This window comes from Stenella coeruleoalba (assembly GCF_951394435.1).
Source record: "Stenella coeruleoalba genome assembly, chromosome: 1".
Taxonomy (NCBI): domain Eukaryota; kingdom Metazoa; phylum Chordata; class Mammalia; order Artiodactyla; family Delphinidae; genus Stenella; species Stenella coeruleoalba.
The window spans coordinates 110,156,816-110,180,719 of NC_137169.1; the positions used below are offsets into that span (position 1 = coordinate 110,156,816).

General features: G+C 42.7%; 1 protein-coding gene across 1 annotated transcript; it reads left to right on the forward strand.

Annotated features, from left to right (window-relative positions):
* Positions 1 to 5,026: 5,026 nt before the first annotated feature.
* On the forward strand, positions 5,027 to 5,377 carry PRR9 (proline rich 9; the record flags this gene model as incomplete). Its single annotated transcript, XM_079927984.1, has 1 exon — positions 5,027 to 5,377. The coding sequence occupies one exon, from the start codon at positions 5,027 to 5,029 to the stop codon at positions 5,375 to 5,377; it is 351 nt and encodes a 116-aa protein (XP_079784110.1).
* Between the last annotated feature and the right edge of the window lie 18,527 nt (positions 5,378 to 23,904).

Below are 23,904 nucleotides of genomic sequence, written 5' to 3' on the forward strand. Positions count from 1 at the left end.
CATTCTCCAGGATAGATCATATCTTGGGTCACAAATCAAGCCTTGGTAAAATTTAAGAAAATTGAAATTGTATCAAGTATCTTTTCCGACCACAACGCTATGAGACTAGATATCAATTACAGGAAAAAATCTGTAAAAAATACAAACCCATGAAGGCTAAACAATACACTACTTAATAACGAAGTGATCACTGAACAAATCAAAGGGGAAATCAAAAAATACCTAGGAACAAATGACAATGGAGACACGACGACTCAAAATCTATGAGATGCAGGAAAAGCAGTTCTAAGAGGGAAGTCTATAGCAATACAATCCTACCTTAAAAAACAGGAAACATCTCGAATAAACAACCTAACCTTGCACCTAAAGCAATTAGAGAAAGAAGAACCAAAAAACCCCAAAGTTAGCAGAAGGAAAGAAATCATAAAAATCAGATCAGATATAAATGAAAAAGAAATGAAGGACATGATAGCAAACATCAATAAAACTAAAAGCTGGTTCTTTGAAAGGATAAACAAAATTGATAAACCATTAGACAGACTCATCAAGAAAAAAAGGGAGAAGACTGAAATCAATAGAATTAGAAATGAAAAAGGAGAAGGAACAACTGACACTGCAGAAATACAAAAGATCATGAGACAGTACAACAAGCAACTCTATGGTAATAAAATGGACAACCTGGAAGAAATGGACAAATTCTTAAAAAGGCACAACCTGCCAAGACTGAATCAGGAAGAAATAGAAAATATGAACAGACCAATCGCAAGCACTGAAATTGAAACTGTGATTAAAAATCTTCCAACAAACAAAAGCCCAGGACCAAATGGCTTCACAGGCGAATTCTATCAAACATTTAGAGAAGAGCTAACACCTATCCTTCTCAAACTCTTCCAAAATATAGCAGAGGGAGGAACACTCCCCAACTCATTCTACGAGGCCACCATCACCCTGATACCAAAACCAGACAAGGATGTCACAAAGAAAGAAAACTACAGGCCAGTATCACTGATGAACATAGATGCAAAAATCCTCAACAAAATACTAGCAAACAGAATCCAACAGCACATTAAAGGGATCATACACCATGATCAAGTGGGGTTTATTCCAGGAATGCAAGAATTCTTCAATATATGCAAATCAATCAACGTGATACACCCTATTAAAAAATTGAAGGAGAAAAACCATATGATCATCTCAATAGATGCAGAGAAAGCTTCCAACAAAATTCAACACCCATTTATGATAAAAACCCTGCAGAAAGTAGGCATAGAGGGAACTTTCCTCAACATAATAAACGCCATATATGACAAACCCACAGCCAACATCGTCCTCAATGGTGAAAAACTGAAAGCATTTCCACTAAGATCAGGAACAAGACAAGGTTGCCCACTCTCACCACTCTTATTCAACATAGTTTTGGAAGTTTTAGCCACAGCAATCAGAGAAGAAAAGGAAATAAAAGGAATCGCAATCGGAAAGGAAGAAGTAAAGCTGTCACTATTTGCAGATGACATGACACTATACATAGAGAATCCTAAAGATGCTACCAGAAAACTACTAGAGATAATCAGTGAATTTGGTAAAGTAGCAAGATACAAAATTAATGCACAGAAATCTCTGGCATTCCTCTCCACTAAGGATGAAAAATCTGAAAGTGAAATCAAGAAAACACTCCCATTTACCATTGCAACAAAAAGAATAAAATATCTAGGAATAAACCTACCTAAGGAGACAAAAGACCTGTATGCAGAAAATTATAAGACACTGATGAAAGAAATTAAAGATGATACAAATAGACGGAGAGATATACCATGTTCTTGGATTGGAAGAATCAACATTGTGAAAATGACTCTACTACCCAAAGCAATCTACAGATTCAATGCAATCCCTATCACACTACCACTGGCATTTTTCACAGAACTAGAACAAAAAATTTCACAATTTGTATGGAAACACAAAAGACCCCGAATAGCTAAAGCAATATTGAGAACGAAAAATGGAGCTGGAGGAATCAGGCTTCCTGACTTCAGACTATACTACAAAGCTACAGTAATCAAGACAGTATGGTACTGGCACAAAAACAGAAATATAGATCAATGGAACAGGATAGAAAGCCCAGAGATAAACCCACGCACATATGGTCACCTTAGTCTTTGATAAAGGAGGGAGGATTGTACAGTGGAGAAAGGACAGCCTCTTCAATAAGTTGTGCTGGGAAAACTGGACAACTACATGTAAAAGTATGAGATTAGATCACTCCCTAACACCATACACAAAAATAAGCTCAAAATGGATTAAAGACCTAAATGTAAGGCCAGAAACTATCAAACTCTTAGAGGAAAGCATAGGCAGGACACTCTATAACATAAATCACAGCAAGGTCCTTTTTGACCCACCTCCTAGAGTAATGGAAATAAAAGCAAAAATAAACAAATGGGACTTAATGAAACTTAAAAGCTTTTGTGCAAAAAAGGAAACCATAAACAAGACCAAAAAAGCATCCTCAGAATGGGAGAAAATATTTGCAAATGAAGCAACTGACAAAGGATTAATCTCCAAAATTTACAAGCAGCTCATGCAGCTCAACAACAAAAAAACAAACAACCCAATCCAAAAATGGGCAGAAGACCTAAATAGACATTTCTCCAAAGAAGATATACAGACTGCCAACAAACACATGAAAGAATGCTCAACATCATTAATCATTAGAGAAATGCAAATCAAAACTACAATGAGATATCATCTCACACCAGTCAGAATGGCCATCATCAATAAATCTAGAAACAATAAATGCTGGAGAGGGTGTGGAGAAAAGGGAACACTCTTGCACTGCTGGTGGGAATGTGAATTGGTTCAGCCACTATGGAGAACAGTATGGAGGTTCCTTAAAAAACTACAAATAGAACTACCATATGACCCAGCAATCCCACTACTGGGCATATACCCTGAGAAAACCGAAATTCAAAAAGAGTCATGTACCAAAATGTTCATCGCAGCTCTATTTACAATAGCCCGGAGATGGAAACAACCTAAGTGCCCATCATCGGATGAATGGATAAAGAAGATGTGGCACATATATACAATGGAATATTACTCAGCCATAAAAAGAAACGAAATTGAGCTATTTGTAATGAGGTGGATAGACCTAGAGTCTGTCATACACAGTGAAGTAAGTCAGAACGAAAAAGACAAATACAGTATGCTAACACATATATATGGAATTTAAGAAAAAAAAAAAATGTCATGAAGAACCTAGGGGTAAGGCAGGAATAAAGACGCAGACCTCCTAGAGAACGGACTTGAGGTTATGGGGAGGGGGAAGGGTGAGCTGTGACGGGGCAAGAGAGAGTCATGGACATATATACACTAACAAACGTAGTAAGGTAGATAGCTAGAGGGAAGCAGCCGCATGGCACGGGGATATTGGCTCGGTGCTCTGTGACAGCCTGGAGGGGTGGGATAGGGAGGGTGGGAGGGAGGGAGACGCAAGAGGGAAGAGATATGGGAACATATGTATATGTATAACTGATTCACTTTGTTATAAAGCAGAAACTAACACACCATTGTAAAGTAATTATACCCCAATAAAGATGTTAATAATAAAAAAAAAAAAAAAAAAAAAAGGAGTCATATACCAAAATGTTCATTGCAGCTCTATTTACAATAGCCTGGAGATGGAAACAACCTAAGTGTCCATCATCGGATGAATGGATAAGGAAGATGTGGCACATATATACAATGGAATATTACTCAGCCATAAAAAGAAGCAAAATTGAGCTATTTGTAATGAGTTGGATATACCTAGAGTCTGTCATACAGAGTGAAGTAAGTCAGAAAGAGAGAGACAAATACCGTATGCTAACACATATATATGGAATTTAAGAAAAAAAATGTCAGGAAGAACCTAGGGGTGAAAAAGGAATAAAGACACAGACTTACTAGAGAATGGACTTGAGGATATGGGGAGGGGGAAGGGTAAACTGTGACAAAGCAAGAGAGAGGTATGGACATATATACACTACCAAACGTAAGGTAGATAGCTAGTGGGAAGCAGCCACATAGCACAGGGAGATCAGCTCGGTGCTTTGTGACCACCTGGAGGGGTGGGATAGGGAGGGTGGGAGGGAGGGAGACGCAAGCAGGAAGATATATGGGAACATATGTATACATATAACTGATTCATTTTGTTGTGAAGCTGAAACTAACATACCATTGCAAGGCAATTATACTCAATAAAAATAAAATAAAAATTAAAAAAATAAAAAATAAATAAAAAAAGAAGAGAGATATGACAGAAGCCCCTCCCTGCTGAGGCCTGGTGAGGACCCAGAGGTCAAAATGGAGGCTGATTAACAGGCATCCCAAGCAGTCACTCAATCCATGGGCAATTTCAGAGGAAGCTTGTTATGGTGACTCCACAATTAAGACCTCAGCCCACGTGGCCAGTCTGTCTTGCAGGAGGCTGGACCAAGCACTATATAAAAGTCCCTACCAGGCTAGCCCCCTCATCCACATCCTTTGTTGAGGGTTGTTGAAGATCAGGTAAGTGGGGACGTCTGTGCCCTCTCTCTCCCTTTCTGCTCTGTGTCGGGGAAGCTACTATTCTCTTCCTCTACTGGGCTGTAGTTTATTCTGATTTTTGAAGTGGTTTGCCATTTCTTGGGCTTCTCAAACCATTCTGTGTATTCTACCTAGTCTCCTGCATCTAATTTTCAAAAAGATTAGTCAAATAGGAGAGAATGAAAAGATCCATGGAAGGATTGGGTTTAGGAGTTTGGGCCTATAGATATTGACAAAATCTCTGAGAATATCCCCACCTAGGAGACGGGTGTCAGAGAGAGCTGAAGTAGGGATAGAAAAGAGAAAGGAATAAAAATCAGCAGAGAAATGAGCTCTTAGTGTTAATAATCATTCGCTCCCTGTTCCCCTCTAACAATCCTTCATCCCGCCAATTCCCAGCCTGTTACTGTTAATGCAAATAATTTCAAAGCTTGTGTTTGTTTCAGGTCCTGCAAATCACCCTAGGATGTCCTTTAATAAGCAGCAGTGCAAACAGCCATGCATGCCTTCTCCAAGTCTTCAAAAGACCCAAGGGCATTGCCAGGCAAAGGCTGAGGAGGTGTGCCTCCCCCCATGCCAGCACCCTTGCCAAAAGAAGTGCCCAGTGCAAGCTCAAGAGGTGCATCTTCCTCAGTGCCAGGAGTTAAACCAAGAAAACTTCTTACAGCAAGGCCAAGACCCATGCCTACCTCTATGTCAAGACCAAAGCCCACCTCAGTGTGTGGAGACATGCCAGGAGATATCTCAGACAAAACGTGTGGAGGTTTGCCCACAGAAAGTCCAGGAGAAGTGCTTACCCCCTGGCAAGGGAAAGTAGCTGCTCATAGTGCCATTTGGCGGTCAAGAAGATGATCCCAGCCCAACTCCAACCCCTGTCATGGTGACCTTCTCCTATAGGTACGTCTATGTGCACCCTGTTCTTGCCTCCTGGCTTCTTCAGTATTCCAGGACTTGGTCTGTGTCTCTGAAGACAGTTCTTTCTGTATTTCCTCAACCTCTGTGAATAAATGTTGTCAACAATCTATTAGAATGTCTCTGCTGTAGGAATATGATGTGGTTATCAGGGGCGACCAAAGAAGCCTAGTTCAGCTCCTTTGGGGCAAAAATTCACCCAGCCCTGGGCGTGTAACAGCCAAGGATGCCTCCATCCTTCTTTCAGAGTGTGAACCTCTCACTTGAGCCTCAAAACAAACTGAATTTTGGTGGTCTTTGTGTGGATCACCACCACCATGGCTGTGGAGAAGAAGTTGGTGATGTTGCAAAAATCAAAAACTGGGTAATTTTGTCTCTGCATCCCCAAAAAAGAACAGAAAATGATTAGATGTTGGAATGTTGGCTGTGCTTTTAAAAAGGAAACTAAATGAAATTGATTCCAAACAGCCAATAAGGAAAGATGAGATGAAATGTTTGGGGTCCTGATGGTTGATCTTTTTGCTTCATTGCTGACCTGCTTTAGGCCCTTTATTTCCACCATGTATACTCTTTAGAGATGTGATTTGTGACTGTGTGGTGCAGGCTGGTCTGTTCTCCAGCTTCTTTGCTTTCTTCTCCCTGGTGAAGGTAAAATGCAGAATAAAGCTGATCCTAAAACTAATGCCTGACTTGATGTGTGCTTATTCCTCTCCACCAACCAACCACCTGCTGTGCTTGTGATGACTATTTTTTCCTTTTTTGATAATCTGGAATAGGAATAAAAAACAGCCCTCCAGGGCTTCCCTGGTGGCACAGTGGTTAACAATCCACCTGCCAATGCAGGGGACACGGGTTCGAGCCCTGGTCCCGGAAGATCCCACATGCTGCAGAGCAAAAAAGCCCGCATGCCACAACTACTAAGCCTGCGCTCCAGAGCCCTTGAGCCACAACTCTTAAAGCCCGGGCGCCTAGAGGCCATGTTGTGCAACAAGAGAAGCTACACAATGAGAAGCCCACACACTGGAACAAAGAGTAGCCCCGCTCACCGCAAGTAGAGAAAGCCCGCGCACAGCAGCAAAGACCCATTGCAGCCAAAAATTAATTAATTAATTGTTTTTTAAAAAAAAGAAACAGCCCTCTAAGGTACATAGAACAGCCATGCTCAAAGAAGCCTCCTTAAGGGGCACCTGGACCATCTCACTCCCATCCACAATATATCATAGGCTCAGCTATGCCCACAATTTACACCTGAGAAAATCCACCTGGGGCTGGGGCCTCAAAACTTCAGGTCCAGGATTCTTCCCACTACAGCATCTTTCCTCTCTGATCCTTGTTTTCCAGACAAAAGGGCTAAAATGGGTAGGAGGGGAGTTACATGGAAGAGCCATGATACCCACAAGCATAGCATCCCTGTCAGAGGGAAGACCTAGGTGTGCATCTGAGATGAACACAAACTCTGCCCTACCATCTGGCCAGATTTCAGAAAAGTCAGGCATCCTGGGTCACCTCCCTGCACCCTGTCACTGCCCAGTTGTGGAGGATACACAAGGCTGTGGGCTCTGAGGTTGCATGAAAGGGCCGAGTAGACTCCAGACTTACAGGAGAGAACCAATGGCGGTTTCTCAGCTGTGCCCTGAGGTCTGACCTGGGCCCTGAGGCTTGAGTCAAGGGCCAGCCTCCTGAGGGGTAAAGAGGTTCCTCCCTCATCCCCCGGGTCCCCCTTTCTCCTCAGCCTGTATGGCTGTGCCCCCATGGATGGCCAGGACAGCCCCTCCCTGAAGGGGAGCCCAAGGTCTCAGCTGTTTGGCTGAACTGAGGTCTTTCCAGCACTGGGACCACCCCAGTGTCTCAATCTTGGAGATTTTCTAAGGCAAGAAAGAGCTGGAAGATGACTTGGGGGAGATTTCAAGCGGCAACATGGAGCCCTCAGGCACTCACTGAGTCTGCAGGTGGCAAGTGCCAGGCCCTGAGGTCTACGCACATTCTCTAAGGGAATCCTGGCAGTAGCCTCAGGGGGTGTATATTGCCCCTTTGTTAAGGAACTGGTCTGGCCTCACAAAGCTAGTAAGTAGTGAAGTCAAGATTCTAACCAGAGTTTCTTTTGACTCCACAACAGACTCCTATTTGCATGAGGAAAGTGCCCATGGCACACAGATGAAGTTTCTAGAAGCTGTCTTCTTCTCATTCATTCATTCATGAACCTAAGAAGCACTCACTGATCACCTACCAGGTGCCGGGTGCTGAAGATCCAAGCAGGCAGTAATCCTGTGCAGAGCTTCACTGATCACCTACCAGGTGGCAGGTGCTGAAGATCCAAGCAGGCAGCATCCCTGTGCAGAGCTAGAGAGCTGTCTTTCCACGGGCCACACACACCAAAGGACACTTTCCAAAACCTCCTGCACATATCAAGTCCCTGAACATCTCCAGGGGTCTGAATCAGTTCTCTTGCCTGCTTGGAACAAGTTTTCTCTTCCATTTTCCAATTTTGGAATAAACCAGCTGCTCCCCAGGGCCCCAGCCTGCAAAGAGACTCCAGAGAGCCTTCCCAGCAGGAAAGCTTCTGACTGGGCTGAAGATGTTCTGGGACATTTTTCCAGCCTGGCTCAAGCCCAAGGAACGTCTTTGATCTCTGGCATTAAAAGTGTGCACAGGACTCCCCTGGTGGCACAGTGGTTGAGAGTCCGCCTGCCGATGCAGGGGACACGGGTTCGTGCCCCGGTCCGGGAAGATCCCACATGCCGCGGAGCGGCTGGGCCCGTGAGCCATGGCCACTGAGCCTGCGCGTCCAGAGCCTGTGCTCCGCAACGGGAGAGGCCACAACAGTGAGAGGCCCGTGTACCACAAAAAAGAAAAAAAAAAATGTGTGCACATATTGGAGTCCAAGATCAGACACTCAGATGCTGAGCGGAAGCACGGGGCAGACAAGCAGGGGGAGTCCAGCCATATCCAAAAGAGGATAACCCGCTGATTACAGGGGAGGCCTCAACAGATGGAGGGAGACAAACCTGCAGATTGCAGATAGGGGAGCAGACGTCAGGGAGCCAGCAGGCCTTCATCAAGCTCTGTCATAGGAACCACCGCACCGTGCTCATGCTCACAGAGCTCTGACCCAGCCCTTCCTGCGCTGCTGCTGCTGCTGGAGCTGGGGCCCTAGTGACACAGACCTGGGCCATGGGGACAGCCAGGACCAAGCCCACAGCACCTAGACTCCCTCAGCTATTTGCATCTGAGCTGAAGCCTTTCAGAAGCGGGGGGGGGGGGGGGGGGGGAGCGTATTGCCAGGGAGAGTCGCAGATGCTAGGAGTCCTTGTTGACAATTGTTCAAGAAAACCACAAACAGATGCCATAGTTTTCATATATCCCTCCACCAAACACCCACAGCCACATAACCAAAACTAAAACTGTCCTGATTCCCCCAAATTGTTGGCTTCTGACCATAAGCAAACTTAAGCTTTCCTCATGTCAGCATGATTTCATAGCTTCCCAGCCAATCAGCTACAAAAGAGTAATTTTGTGTAGCACCGTTAGCCAAAAAGGGATGCAGGTTTCTAGTGGCCAATCACGGTAGAGATCAATGTACTTCCTCACTTTCAAAACAGAGCTCTAGGGACTTCCCTGGTGGTCCAGTGGTTAAGACTTTGCTCCCCAGTGCAGTGGGTGTGGGTTGGATCCCTGGTCAGGGAGCTAAAATCCCATATGCTTCAGGGCCAAATCAACCAAGACATAAAACAGAAGCAATATTGTAACAAATTCAATAAAGACTCTAAAAATGGTCCACATCAAAAAAAGAAAGAAAAAAAAGAAACCAAGCTACGACCCTCTTTTTCTCAGCTTCTTGCCACTTTCTGCTAGAAGTCTTCCAGTTCTGCAAACTGTCCTTTTGTTCGTACCATAAACTTTTAAATTTTCTCTAACTTGATTTGACTTCAACTTTTGACCCAGTTAACTCAATATGTGACAAGTGTGGGACCCATGGGCTCTGTGTGCCAAGAGAAGATGCAAACTGACAAGAGCATAAGGGAGGGTGGTGGGATTCATCCACTCCTTCGGTAGCTGTTTGTGGAGAACCACTCTGCACAGGCCCCGTGCCAGGCTCCAGAGGCCCCAGGGGAGGGGGATGCGTGATGGAACCGTGGCCTGAGGACTTTCACTGTAGCAACTATTGAAATCTATTTAGTCTAGAGAAGAAATTGGCCGAAGGAGCAGGATAGCCTTGCTCACGTATTTTAAGTGCTTTTGTGAGGGAGGAAATGGATTTCTGTGAGTTTGCAAAGGATGGAGTTGGAAGAGAAATAGGCAGAAATTACAAATTTGGGTTCAGTTTAAGAAAATTCATATGATGAGATCTGTTTGCTGGTGACAGGAGCTGCTTTTGGACTTGTCATGCTTCTATGAACTGGAGATGTACAACTAGGGGGTGATGATACCAGTGTGACAGCTAAGCTTCGCTCTGCTTGTCTAGCACTGAGACTCACCTCACTCATCTAATTCTCTTGGGCAGAGTTGGGACTGGGGCCAGAGGAGCCTAGTGGGACAGGGAGATTCAGAAGACCTGACCCCGAGGTCAGGAGACAGAGGAAATTACTCTGACCTCTAATATATTCCCCAGAGGCCCTCCGGGGGTCCAAACTCCTGGAGACCAGCAGAGGGACCATGGCTTGAGGCTAAAGGAAAGGAGGAGGACAGGTAAGTGATGAGAAGTGGCTCCCCCAAATTTAGGACTTTTCTAAGTATGTGTTTTGGGCCAAACACTTCAGCCCTGAGTGGCACCTTACAGTAATTCCTCACTAACTTCCAAATCCAATCTTCTCAGCCAGGGTTTAGCACATCTCTTTCCCCTTTATTCCTTACTACCTCGCCTTCTGGACCTCCCTTCTCTCCTGAGCCAGTGTGGTCCATCTGTTCCACGCTCATGTGCACCTGACAACCATCATAGCCTCCTTACCACCTGCACCTGCCCCTCTCCAATCCAGGATCCTCCTCCTGCTTGTGTCTGCCGACCCATGTGTTTCAAACTCACTTCCTCCAGGAAACCTTCCATGATGTCAGGCCCACTTCCTAAGTGTAGAGGGAGACCCCTGCAGCACTTCAGCCTGGGCGCCATGTACCCACACTGGTCCCTAGGGGTCTGTGGTCCCTTACAGCTGCCTTGTGTGTGAGTGGCCTGTGTCTCCTGTCAGCACGAGAGCCCCAGATGATGGCCCATGGGCCTGGCTGTGCTCTTTGGCTGTCTTCATAGGACCAACCACATTAAGTTTTAGACACTCTCGGAGTCAGCCAACCAGCATGTCCTCTGAGGCAGAGATGAAGGAGGCTTCTTTTGTTGTTAGGGTGACAAAACTCATCCTGGCTGGCCTGGAACTGAAGGGGTTCCCAGGATGCCTGACTTTGGTGTTAACATTGGGATAGTCCCCCACGAACCAAGACGATATGATCACCCTAACCAGGTACCTGCATGTATAAGACACGATGCTTGATGGTACGGGAATACAGAGGGAGAGCAGATGAGACTCTCCACACTGGAGAAATTTGCAGCCCAAGGTTGGAATAGGAAGACCTCTCCGGAAAACTGCAAGCCCAGAAGTCTTAGTGCCTGCGGCCTGGTGCCCCTCTCTAACCCCATTCTGCGTGTGTGTGTGTGTGTGTGTGTGTGTGTGTGTGTGTGTGTGTTGGCTGGAGGACATTAGATCAACTGGCAGGTGCCCAGATCAGCCCTGTATAAGCACGAACTGGTAGGTCCTGGCTTAGAGAGGTAGTATAGTGGGGGATATCCCCACGTCTTCCCTCTCCATCCCCACTACCATCATTAGCCCCAGGACATCTCAGCCAATGGGCACCAGGTCTGGACTCACCCACCCCTGCTCTCTCTTCTCTCCCACAGACACTGGCCTCACACCTGGAAATGGCTAGAAGAAGAGGCAGGTGGGCTGGCAGAGCTATCTAACCTGAAGACCCCCATCTCTCCTCCTCTCCAACAGTCTCAACCACTGGCCAGCCTTTAAAAGCCCTGGAGACCCCTTTTCTCTTCCCAACAGCACCACCTACTGGCCATGGAAGCGCTGGGCCTGAGTCAGAGATGGCCGCACACACTGGGGCCCAGCCAAAGCCAGGTGCTTGCGAAGGCAAGAGCACAGAGATGTAGCATCTAACAGAGTGGGAGGAAGGCTAAATGTGCAAGACAGAGTTAAATAATGTATGGGGTGGGGGCAATGTGCATGGGGGTTCAGGACGTAAGCTCAGGAATCCGACTGCCGGAATTCAAATCTGGACCCCACCATTTCTTTCCTTTAAAGAAAATCTGAGAGCCTTGTATGGGCCAGCACTGTTCCAAGCACTGGAGATACAGTGATGAATGAGATACATAAAGATCTGCCTCCCAGAGCTTAGATGAATGCAGGAAGACAGACGAAAAGCAACTAAACAAATGCATAAATAAGAAAACGTAGAGAATAAAACAAGATGACAAGACAGTGTCTGGTGAGGAAGTCTGTTTAGTCAGGTAGTCTGGAAAAGCCTATCTTAGCACATGAGGTCTGAATGGAAAAGTGAATGATCTGAAGGGTCTGGCCATGTGGAGGCTGGGAGCAGATGCAGCTCTCTCTGTGCTAACACAGAGAGAGATGCATCTGCAACAGAGCTGGACAGGTCAGCAGCCTCTGGAGTCTCCTCCTGGACACTGCCCTTGAAGGCGGACACTGACCAACTTTTACTCTATCCAAATGAATGTGAGCAGAAGGGTGAGGCCTCTTGTCACGTGAGCCGTGAGTGAGAAATGGGGGAGTTTCATACAAAGATGGCAAGACTTAGAGGGCACATGACAGCTGTCTTCAGACCTTTCAAATGTGATCCCAGAGGAAAGAGCATGGGTCCATGAGTTCAGGGTACAGAAAGGTAGATTTCTGTTCATATCAGGAATTAAATAGCCCAGCAATGAAAAGGATTTCACATGCAGTAGTGAGTTCACCGTCGCTGAAAGTATGCAAGAAGAGGCCAATGACTACCCAAGAAGGTTATAGGAAGTTTGGACTCGATATTTTATTAGTCCTTTAAGTCTCACTTAGTCTTGCACTTAAATTCCTAACAGGTTGCTCTGAATGTAGTGAAAACAGCCTTTGCCAGCCAGTCACTGAAAAGACATCTGCCCCAGGACCCCAGGACCAGGAACACACCACATCAGGGCAGAAAACTGAGTGCTGGTTGCAGAACAAGTTTCTCACACCCAGAGCCAACCCTGCGGAAAGGAGAAGGGGAAGTCTTCATGTCCCCTCTCCATTTGCGCCCACTCCCTTTCCCCTGGTCTCAGCACCAGAAGACAGGGACTTCCTCCCGCACAGCAGTCTGAGAAAAAAGTAGTCCAGGCTATTAGAGAAAATATCCCACTCTTCCCAAGTCTTGAAGCTCTTTACGGTGCACTACCTTTTAATACAAAATATTTGAGCATGACCAATGAGCCCATGATAAAGGCATGTTCACCTCATTATTCATCAGAGAAGTACAAATTAAAACCTCTAACAGTACGCCCGCTGGAAGAGCTAAAATTAAAAAGACAGAATGTGCAGTGTTGGAGAGGTTGCGGGAGTGCAAATTGGTGCAGCCGCTTTGGAAAACTCTTTGACAGCAATTACTGAAGCTGAATATCAGGAAAGCCAATGACGGAGGAACTCCTCTCCTAGGCATATACCCGGCACGTGGTCACTAAAAGTCAGATATTAGAATGTTCATTCAAGTATTATTCATAATAGCCAGATATCAGAAACTACACAAATGCCCATCAATGAATAAACTAATTGTGATACAGTCACGTAATGTGATAGCGTACGGTGATGCGTACAAATGATGTACAGCTACACACATCAACATAGATGACTCTCACAAGTAAAAATTAAGTGAGGGAGAAAGGAAACACACACAAAGTATTAGGATGAACCACATGAAATTGTCTTTATGAAGATCAAAAACTGCTGAATATTGACAATTTCATATGGCTCAACATAAAGCATGCTGTATGGTTCCATTTATATCATTTACATAATGTGCAAAAACTAGCAAAGCAAATCTGTGTTGTAGAGATCAGGATAGCAGTTACAGGAGTCGGGGGTGGATGGTAATAAATGGGAGGGAGCAGAAGGGAGACCGTGGTAATATCACTGGTAATATTCTGTTTCTTGATTTGACAGCTGCTTACCTTGGTGTGTTCAGTTTGTGAAAATTCATTGAGCGGTGCACTCATGATATTTACACTTTTCTAGATACTTTCATGAAAGCATACTTTAATGAAAAGTTTAAAGTTTTATTTGAGCTCTTTATATAATACATATATGTTATTTATAAGCAATCAATATGCACCATCATCCTAACATTATATAAGTTAGAAAACAAACGTAAAATGTAGATGATTTTAAAGGATGAGACAAATATAGAGAAAAGTTCAAATATTTTTTCATGGTCCCAGTGGATGATTTTACACAGCCTTGGTAGACAAGCCCTCCACCTGGAAATTTTTTTATCATGGAGCCCTGGGTTACTTAGTAGCTGCACGACCTTGGGCAAATCTCCCAGTCTCAGTTTCTATATCTGTAAAATTGAAATGACAATCACTCACCCACACTTCTCCTAGATGGCTATCCTCAGGATCAAATGAGATATTTGTGAAAGCACCTTGTAACTGGTAAAATACGAGGGGTTATTAAGATTATTACTGTAATACTGTGATTTATAATAAAAAATATAGTTTTGGTCTTCATCCTCATTTCTGGCACAGAGCTCTTAAAACCCTTGGAATTTCCTAAGAAAACCATAGAGCTGTCTTTTGTTATATTAATGAGGTGACTTTGGGGCCCTACCTAAGGACAGGGGCCGGTTATCAACCAAGTGATTGGAGGGTTGAAACTTTCAGTTCACCCCCTGACCTCTGGGGAGGGGAGAAGGCCTAAAGCTTGAACCAATCACCAATGGCCGATGTTTTAATCAATCATGCCTATATAATGACGTCTCCATAAAAACCCAAAAGGAGTGGGCTCAGAGAACTTCCAGGTTTGGTGAACACATGGAGATTAGGGGAGAGTGGCACAACCCATGAGGACATGGAAGCTCTGGGCCCTTTCCCCATACCTTGCCCTATGCATCTCTGTATCTGTCCATCGGGCTGTTCCTGAGTTACATCCTTTCATAATAAACTGGTAATCTAGTGAGTAAAATGTTTCTTTGAATTCTGAGAGCTGCTCTAGCAAATTAATGGAACCCAAGGAGGGAGTTGCACAGGGAAACTGATTTCTCTAGCCAGTCCCTCAGAAGCACAGGTAACAATCTGGACTAGTGACTGCCATTTGCAGTTGGGGGTGGGGGTGGGCAAGGGCAAAGGTGCAATCTTGTACAACTGAGCTCTTAACCTGTGGAATCTGATGTCATCTCCAGGTAGATAGTGTCAGAATTGAGTTGAATTATTAGGACACCCAGCTGGTGTCTGGAAATTGCTTGTTAGTGTGGGAGAACCCACACACACACACATTGGAATTGGGTCCCGGAATCAACCTATAATTACAATTAGCATAGAGTCGCTATTAGCATAGATTTCCATGCTAATGAAGGGGGCCAATCCTACAATAAATAGCTTTGAATTTTGTTAGAAGTAGCTCAAGATTTCAGGAAGAGCATTCCCCATCACTAGAATTGCAAAACTACCTGCCAGGAATGTTGGAGTCATTCCTGTACCAGGTAGAGAGTAGAGTAGTAATAATAATAATAATAATAATAATAATAATAATAATAATAATAATGGCAAATACTCTGTGGCAGATATTTTCTAAGCACTTCATGTATATTAACCATTATAATCCTTATAACAACCAAAAGAAGTAGGCCATCTTTTTTTTAGTTTATTTTCTTGAAGTATAGTTTACATTGTTGTACAAGGTTGTGTTAATTTCTGCTGTACAGCAAAGTGATTCAGTTACACGCAAGTATACATTCTTTTTCTTTTATTATTTTCCATTATGGTTTATCACAAGATATTGAATATAGTTCCCTGTGCTATACAGTAGGACCTGGTAGTTCATCAATTCTATATATAATAGCAGTAGGCCATCTTATTATCATTATTTTATAGACAAGAAACTGAGGTTCAAAGAAGTGAAGTAAGTTAGCGTCTCACAGATAATAACTAAGAAAGTTGAGTTTTAAATCCAGGTTGTCTGGCTCCAGAGTCTGCATTATACTTAAAATAGATGTTCTCCATAATACCTTCCAAAGTTAATGGTAACATGCATAATATCTTCCCATTCAGTAAAACTCAATATGATATCAAATAAACTTCTTTCATTAATCTATTATTCAACGATTATTTTTGAACACAAATTACATGTCAGGCATTTTACTGGGTATTGGGTCTGCAAGACACTGATGAGTCCCAGACCCCTACCAATAGGTTATCTTGGCTCAGGGACCTTGTGGCCAGGGTGAATATGTACACGCATGTGTGTATCTTTGTTAATATGAATGACCACATATCCCACCAGACCTCAAGCTGTATAAATGATGTTAAGGTTTTATTCAAAGTGCAATGGGAAGACCCCAAAGGGTTTTAAGCAGAGAAGAAACATTTGATTTGATTCAAGGCCTTAAAAGATGACTCCATCTGGCCAGGACCTTCAAGATGGTGGAGGAGTAAGTCCTGGAGATCACCTTCTTCCCCACAAATACATCAAAAATACATCTACATGTGGAAAAACTCCTATTGAACACCTACTGAATGCTGCAGAAGACCTCACAATTCCCAAAAAGCAAGAAACTCCCCACATACCTGGATAGGGCAAAAGAAAAAAGAAAAACACAGATAAAAGAGTAGGGACAGGACCTGCACCTCTGGGAGGGAGCTGTGAAGGAGGAAAAGTTTCCACACACTAGGAAGCTCCTTCACTGGCGGAGACCAGGGGTGGCCGGGGGGCGGGGGGGAAGCTTCAGAGCCACAGAGAAGAGTGCAGCAACAGGGGTGCAGAGGGGAAAGCGGAGAGATTCCCACACAGAGGACTGGTGCCGACCAGCACTCACCAGCCTGAGATGCTTGTCTGCTCACCCGCCAGTGCGGGTGGGGCTGGGAGCTGAGGCTTGGTCGTAGGAGGTCAGATTCCAGGGAGAGGACTGGGGGTGGCTATGTGAACACAGCCTGCAGGGAGCTAGTGTGCCAAAGCTAGCCGGCAGGGAGTCCAGGAAAAAGTCTGGAACTGCCTAAGAGGCAAGAGACCATTGTTTCGGGGTTCACGAGGAGAGGGGATTCAGAGCATTGCCTAAACGAGCTTCAGAGATGGATGTGAGCCACAACTATCAGTGCGGACACCAGAAACGGGCATGGAACACTAAGGCTGCTGCTGCAGCCACCAAGAATCCTGTGTGCAAGCACAGGTCACTATCCACACATCCCCTCCTGGGAACCTGTGCAGCCTGTTACTCCCAGGGTCCCATGATCCAGGGACAACTTCCCTGGGAGAACACACGGTGTGCCCACAGGCTGTTACAACGTCTCACTGGCTTCTGCCACTGCAGGCTCACCTGCATTCAGTACCCCTCCCTCTCCCCAGCCTGAGTGAGCCACAGCCCCCTAATCAGCAGCTTCTTTAACCCTCTCCTGTCTGGGTGAAGAACAGACGTAAGAGAGTGATCTACATGCAGAGGTGAAACCAAATCCAAAACTGAACCCCAAGAGCTGTGCAAACAAAGAAGAGAAAGGGAAATTTCTCCATGTAGCCTCAGGAGCAGTGGATTAAATCTCCACAACCAACTTGTTGTACCCTGCATCTGTGGAATACCTGAAGAGACAACGAATCATCCCAAAATTGAGGCGGTGGACTTTGGGAGCAACTGTAGACTTGGGGTTTGCTGTATGTGATTGACTAGTGTCTTATTTATATGCTTATCTTACTTTAGTTTTTAGCACTTGTTATCATGGTGGATTTGTTTATTGGTTTGGTTGCTATCTTCTTTTTTTTCTTACTTTTTTATTTTAATAATATATTTTTAAATTATTTATTTTAATAACTTTATATTTCTTTCTTTCTTTTCTGCCTTTTCTTCTGAGCCGTGTGACTGACAGGGTCTTGGTGCTCCACAGCCAGGTGTCAGGCCTGAGCCTCTGAGGTGGGAGAGCCAAGTTCAGGACATTGGACCACCAGAGACCTCCTGGCCCCACATAATATCAATTGGTCAGAGCTCTCCCAGAGATCTCCATCTCAACGTTAAAACCCAGCTCCAATCAACACCCAGCAAGCTCCAGTGATGGACACACCATGTCAAACAACTAGCAAGACAGGAACACAACCCCACCCATTAGCAGAGAGGCTGCCTAAAATCATAATAAGACCACAGACACCCCAAAACACACCACCAGATGCAGTCTCACCCACTGAAAGACAAGATCCAGTCTCATCCACCAGAACACAGGCACCAGTCCCCGCCACCAGGAAGCCTACACAACCCACTGAACAAACATTACCCACTGGGGGAGACACAAAAAACAATAGGAACTACAAACTTGCAGCCTGCGAAAAGGCAACCCCAAACACAGTAAGTTAAGCAAAATGAGAAGACAGAAAAATACATAGCAGATGAAGGAGCAAGGTAAAAACCCGCCAGACCAAAAAAATGAAGAGGAAATAGGCAGTCTACCTGAAAAGGAATTCAGAGTAATGATAGTAAAGATGATCCAAAATCTTGGAAATAGAAGGGAGAAAATACAAGAAACTTTTAACAAGGACCTAGAAGAACTAAAGAGCAAGCAAACAATGATGAACAGCACAATAAATGAAATTAAAAATTCTCAGGAAGGAATCATTAACAGAATAACTGAGACAGAAGAACAGAAAAGTGACCTGGAAGATAAAACAGTGGAAATAACTACCACAGAGCAAAATAAAGAAAAAAAATGAAAAGAATTGAGGACAGTCTCAGAGATTTCTGAGGCCACATTAAACGCAACAACATTCAAATAATAAGGATCTCAGAAGAGGAAGAGAAAAAGAAAGAACTGAGAAAATATTTCAAAGGATTATACTTGAAAACTTCCCTAATATGGAAAAGGAAATAGTCAATCAAGTACAGGAAGCATAGAGAGTCAAATACATGAAAATTCCAAGAAGAAACACGCCAAGACACATATTTACCAAACTATCAAAAATTAAACAAAAAAAAATATTAAAAGCAGCAAGGGAAAAATAACAAGCAAGGGAATCCCCATAGATTAACAGCTGATCTTTCAACAGGAACTCTGCAAGCCAGAAGGGACTGGCAGGACATATTTAAAGTGATGAAAGGGAAAAGCCTACAACCAAGATTTCTCTACTAAGCAAGGATCTCATTCAGATTCGATAGAGAAAATAAGGGCTTTAAAGACAAGCAAAAGCTAAGAGAATTCATCACCACCAAACCAGCTCTACAACAAATGCTAAAGGAACATCTCTAGGCAGGAAACACAAGAGACAGAAAAGACCTACAATAAGAAACCCAAAACAATTAAGAAAATGGTAATAGGAATATATATATTAATAATTATCTTAAATGTAAATTGATTAAACACTCCAACCAAAAGACATAGACTGGCTGAATGGATACAAAAACAAGTCTCATATATATGCTGTCTACAAGAGACACACTTCAGACCTAGGGACACATACAGACTGAAAATGAGGGGATGGAAAAAGTTATTCCTGCAAATGGAAATCAAAAGAAAGCTGGAGTAGCAATTCTCATATTAGACAAAATAGACTTTAAAATAAAGACTATTACAAGAGACAAAGAAGGACACTACATAATGATCAAGGGATCAATCCAAGAAGAAGATATAACAATTGTAATTATTGATGCACCCAACATAGGGGCACTTCAATACATAAGGCAAATGCTAACAGCCATAAAGGGAAAATAGACAGTAACACAATCAGAGTACAGCACTTTAACACCCCACTTTCACCAATGGACAGATCAAACAAAATGAAAATAAATAAGGAAACACAAGTTTTAAATGGTACATTAAACATGATGGACTTAATTGCTATTTATAGGACATTCCATCCAAAAACAACAGAATACACTTTTTTCTTAAGTGTTCATGGAACATTCTTCAGGATAGACCATAACTTGGGTCACAAATCAAGCCTTGGTAAATTTAAGAAAATTGAAATTGTATCAAGTATCTTTTCCGACAACAATGCTGTAAGACTAGATATCAATTACAAGAAAAAAACCATAAAATATACAAACACATGGAGGCTAAACAATACACTACTAAATAACCAAGAGATCACTGAAGAAATCAAAGAGGAAATCAAAAAGTGCTTAGAAACAAATGACAATGAAAACACGATCACCCAAAACCTATGAGATGTAGCAAAAGCAGTTCTAAGAGGGAAGTTTATAGCAATACAATCCTACCTCAAGGAACAAGAAACAGCTCAAATAAACAATCTAACGTTGCATCTAAAGGAACTAGAGAAAGCAGAACAAACAAAACCCAAAGTTAGCAGTAGGAAAGAAATCACAAAGATCAGAGCAGAAATAAATGAAATAAAAACAAAGAAAACAATAGCAAATATCAATAAAACTAAAAGCTGGTTCTTTGAGAAGATAAACAAAATTGATAAACCATTAGCCAGACTCATCATAAAAAAAGGGAGAAGACTCAAATCAACAGAATTACAAACGAATAAAGAGAAGGAACAACCGACACTGAAGAACTACAAAAGATCATGAAAGATCACTGAAAGTAATATATGCCAATAAAATGGAAAACCTGGAAGAAATGGACAAATTCTTAGAAAAGCACAAACTTCCGAGACTGAACCAGGAAGAAATAGAAAATATAAATAGACCAATCACAAGCACTGAAATTGAAACTGTGATTTAAAATCTTCCAACAAACGAAAGCCCAGAACCAGGTGGATTCACAGGTGAATTCTATCAAACTTTTAGAGAAGAGCTAACACCTATCCTTCTCAAACTCTTCCAAAATATAGCAGAGGGAGGAACACTCCCAAACTCATTCTATGAGGCCACCATCACCCTGATTCCAAAATCAGACAAAGATGTCACAAAAAAAAGACAACTACAGGCCAATATCACTGATGAACAAACATGCAAAAATCCTCAACAAAATACTAGCAAACAGAATCCAAGAGCCCATTAAAAGGATCATACACAATGATCAAGTGGGGTTTATCCCAGGAATGCAAGGATTCTTCAATACACACAAATCAATCAATGTGAGAAACCATAGTAACAAACTGAAGGAGAAAAACCATATGATCATCTCAATAGATGCAGAAAAAGCTTTTGACAAAATTCAACACCCATTTATGATAAAAACCCTGCAGAAAGTAGGCATAGAGGGAACTTTCCTCAACATAATAAACGCCATATATGACAAAGCCACAGACAACATCATTCTCAATGGTGCAAAACTGAAACCATTTCCACTAAGATCAAGAACAAGACAAGGTTGCCCACTTTCACCACTCTTATTCAACAGAGTTTTGGAAGTTTTAGCCATAGCAATCAGAGAAGAAAAAGAAATAAAAAGAATCCAAATCAGAAAAGAAGAAGTAAAACTGACACTGTTTGCAGATGACATGATAATATACATAGAGAATCCTAAAGATGCTACCAGAAAACTACTATAGATAATCAATGAATTTGGTAAAGTAGCAGGATACAAAATTAATGCACAGAAATCTCTTACATTCCTATACACTAATGCTGAAAAATCTGAAAGAGAAATTAAGGAAACACTCCCATTTACCATTGCAACAAAAAGAATAAAATACAAGGAATAAACCTACCTAAGGAGACAAAAGACCTGTATGCAGAAAACTATAAAACACTGATGAAAGAAATTAATGATGACACAAACAGTTGGAGAGATATACCATGTTCTTGGATTGGAAGAATCAACATTGTGAAAATGACTCTACTACCCAAAGCAATCTACAGGTTCAATGCAATCCCTATCAAACAACAAATGGCATTTTTTACAGAACTAACACAAATAATTGCACAATTTGTATGTAACACAAAAGACCCCGAATAGCCAAAGCAATCTTGAGAAAGAAAAACGGAGCTGAAGGAATCAGGCTCCCTGACTTCAGACTATACTACAAAGCTACAGTAATCAAGACAGTATGGTACTGGCACAAAAACAGAAATATAGATCAATGGAACAGGATAGAAAGCCCAGAGATAAACCCACGCACATATGGTCACCTTATCTTTGATAAAGGAGGCAAGAATATACAGTGGAGAAAAGACAGCCTCTTCAATAAGTGATGCTGGGCAAACTGGACAGCTACATGTAAAAGAATGAAATTAAAACACTCCCTAACACTATACAAAAAAATAAGTTCAAAATGAATTAAGACCTAAATGTATAAGTTCAAAATGAATTAAGACCTAAATGTAAGGCCAGACACTATAAAACTCTTAGTGGAAAACATAGGCAGAACACTCTATGACATAAATCACAGCAAGATCCTTTTTGACCCACCTCCTCGAGAAATGGAAATAAAAACAAAATTAAACAAATGGGACCTAATGAAACTTCAAAGCTTTTGCACAGCAAAGGAAACCATGAACAAGGTGAAAAGACAACCTTCAGAATGGGAGAAAATATTTGCAAAAGAAGTGACGGACATAGAATTAATCTCCAAAATACACAAGCAACTCATGCTGCTCAATATTAAAAAAACAAACAACTCAATCCAAAAATGGGCAGAAGACCTAAATAGACATTTCTCCAAAGAAGTTATGCAGATTTCCAGCAAACACATGAAAGGATGCTCAACATCACTAATCATTAGAGAAATCAAAACTACAATGAGGTATCACCTCACACCAGTCAGAATGGCCATCATCAAAAAAATCTACAGACAATAAATGCTGGAGAGGGTGTGGAGAAAAGGGAACCCTCTTGCATTGTTGGTGGGAATGTAAATTGATACAGCCACTATGGAAAACAGTATGGAGGTTCCTTAAAAAACTACAAATAGAACTACCATACAACCAGCAATTGCACTACTGGGCATATACCTTGAGAAAACCATAATTCAAAAAGAGTCATATACCACAATGTTCATGGAAACTCTATTTATAATAGCCAGGAGATGGAAGCATCCTAAGTGTCCATCGACAGATGAATGGATAAAGAAGATGTGGCACTTATATACAATGGAATATTACTCAGCCATAAAAAGAAATGAAATTGAGTTATTTGTAGTGAGGTGGATGGACCTAAAGTCTGTCATACAGAGTGAAGTCAGAAGGAGAAAAACAAATACCATATGCTAACATATATATATGGAATCTAATTTTTTTTTAAAATGGTTCTGAACAACCTAGGAGCAGGACAGGAATAAAGACGCAGACGTAGAGAATGGACTTGAGGACACAGGGAGTGGGAAAGGTAAGCTGGGACAAAGTAAGAGAGTAGCATGGACTTACATATACTGCCAAACGTAAAATAGATAGCTAGTGGGAAGCAGCTGCATAGCACAAGGAGATCAGCTCCATGCTTTGTGACCACCTAGAGGGGTGGGATAGGAAGGGCGGGAAGGAGACACAAGAGGGAGGATATATGGGGATATATGTATAAGTATAGCTGATTCATTTTGTTATACAGCAGCAACTAACACAACAATGTAAACTATTATACTCCAATAAAGATGTTTAAAAAAAAAGATGACACTATCTGCAAAGTTGATAAAGGATGGATGACAGAGCAAGCATGAAAGGCCCTGTTACTGTTATTACGGGTAAAGATGATAGATGGCAGCAGTGGTGACAGAAGAGGATGCATCTGAGAAGTGCCTGGTAGGAAATTTTAACAGGTGGATTCTATGTATGGAGTAAAGGAGAGAAAAAAAAATAGAGAAACACTCCCATGTTTCAGGCTTGGTGGATGGTGGAGCCTTACAGAGAGATAAAAACTAATAGATAATTGGATATTTAAGTCTGGAGCTCAGAGATGTTTCGGCCAGAAATACACATTTGAGAGTCATCATCACGTAGAAGGTAATGTGGGAATAAAGTTGTGGGAATAGCTGCGATCACCCAAGGAGAAGAGAAGCAGCCCCACAGAGCAGGGTACACTGCAGGGTCTCAAGGTTGGCAGTGGAGGAGAGGAGCTGGCCAGCCAGCTGATCAGGAGCATCCAGGGAAGGAAGGCGAGGTCTGGAGAGACTGGAGGAGAGAGGAGCCCAAGAAAGCAAGGAGAATCAGTTGGGTCAAACAACACTAATAGGTCAGGGAACACAGAGGTCGCTGGTGCCTTGACAAGAGTAGTCTGGGTGATGGCACAGAAGCCAGAATAGAATAGGGGAGGGGACTGAGGAACAAAGGGTGGTTCGGAGTCAGGGATGGTCTTAGTGGACTGTTTTTCAAGATGTTTGGCTGTGAACA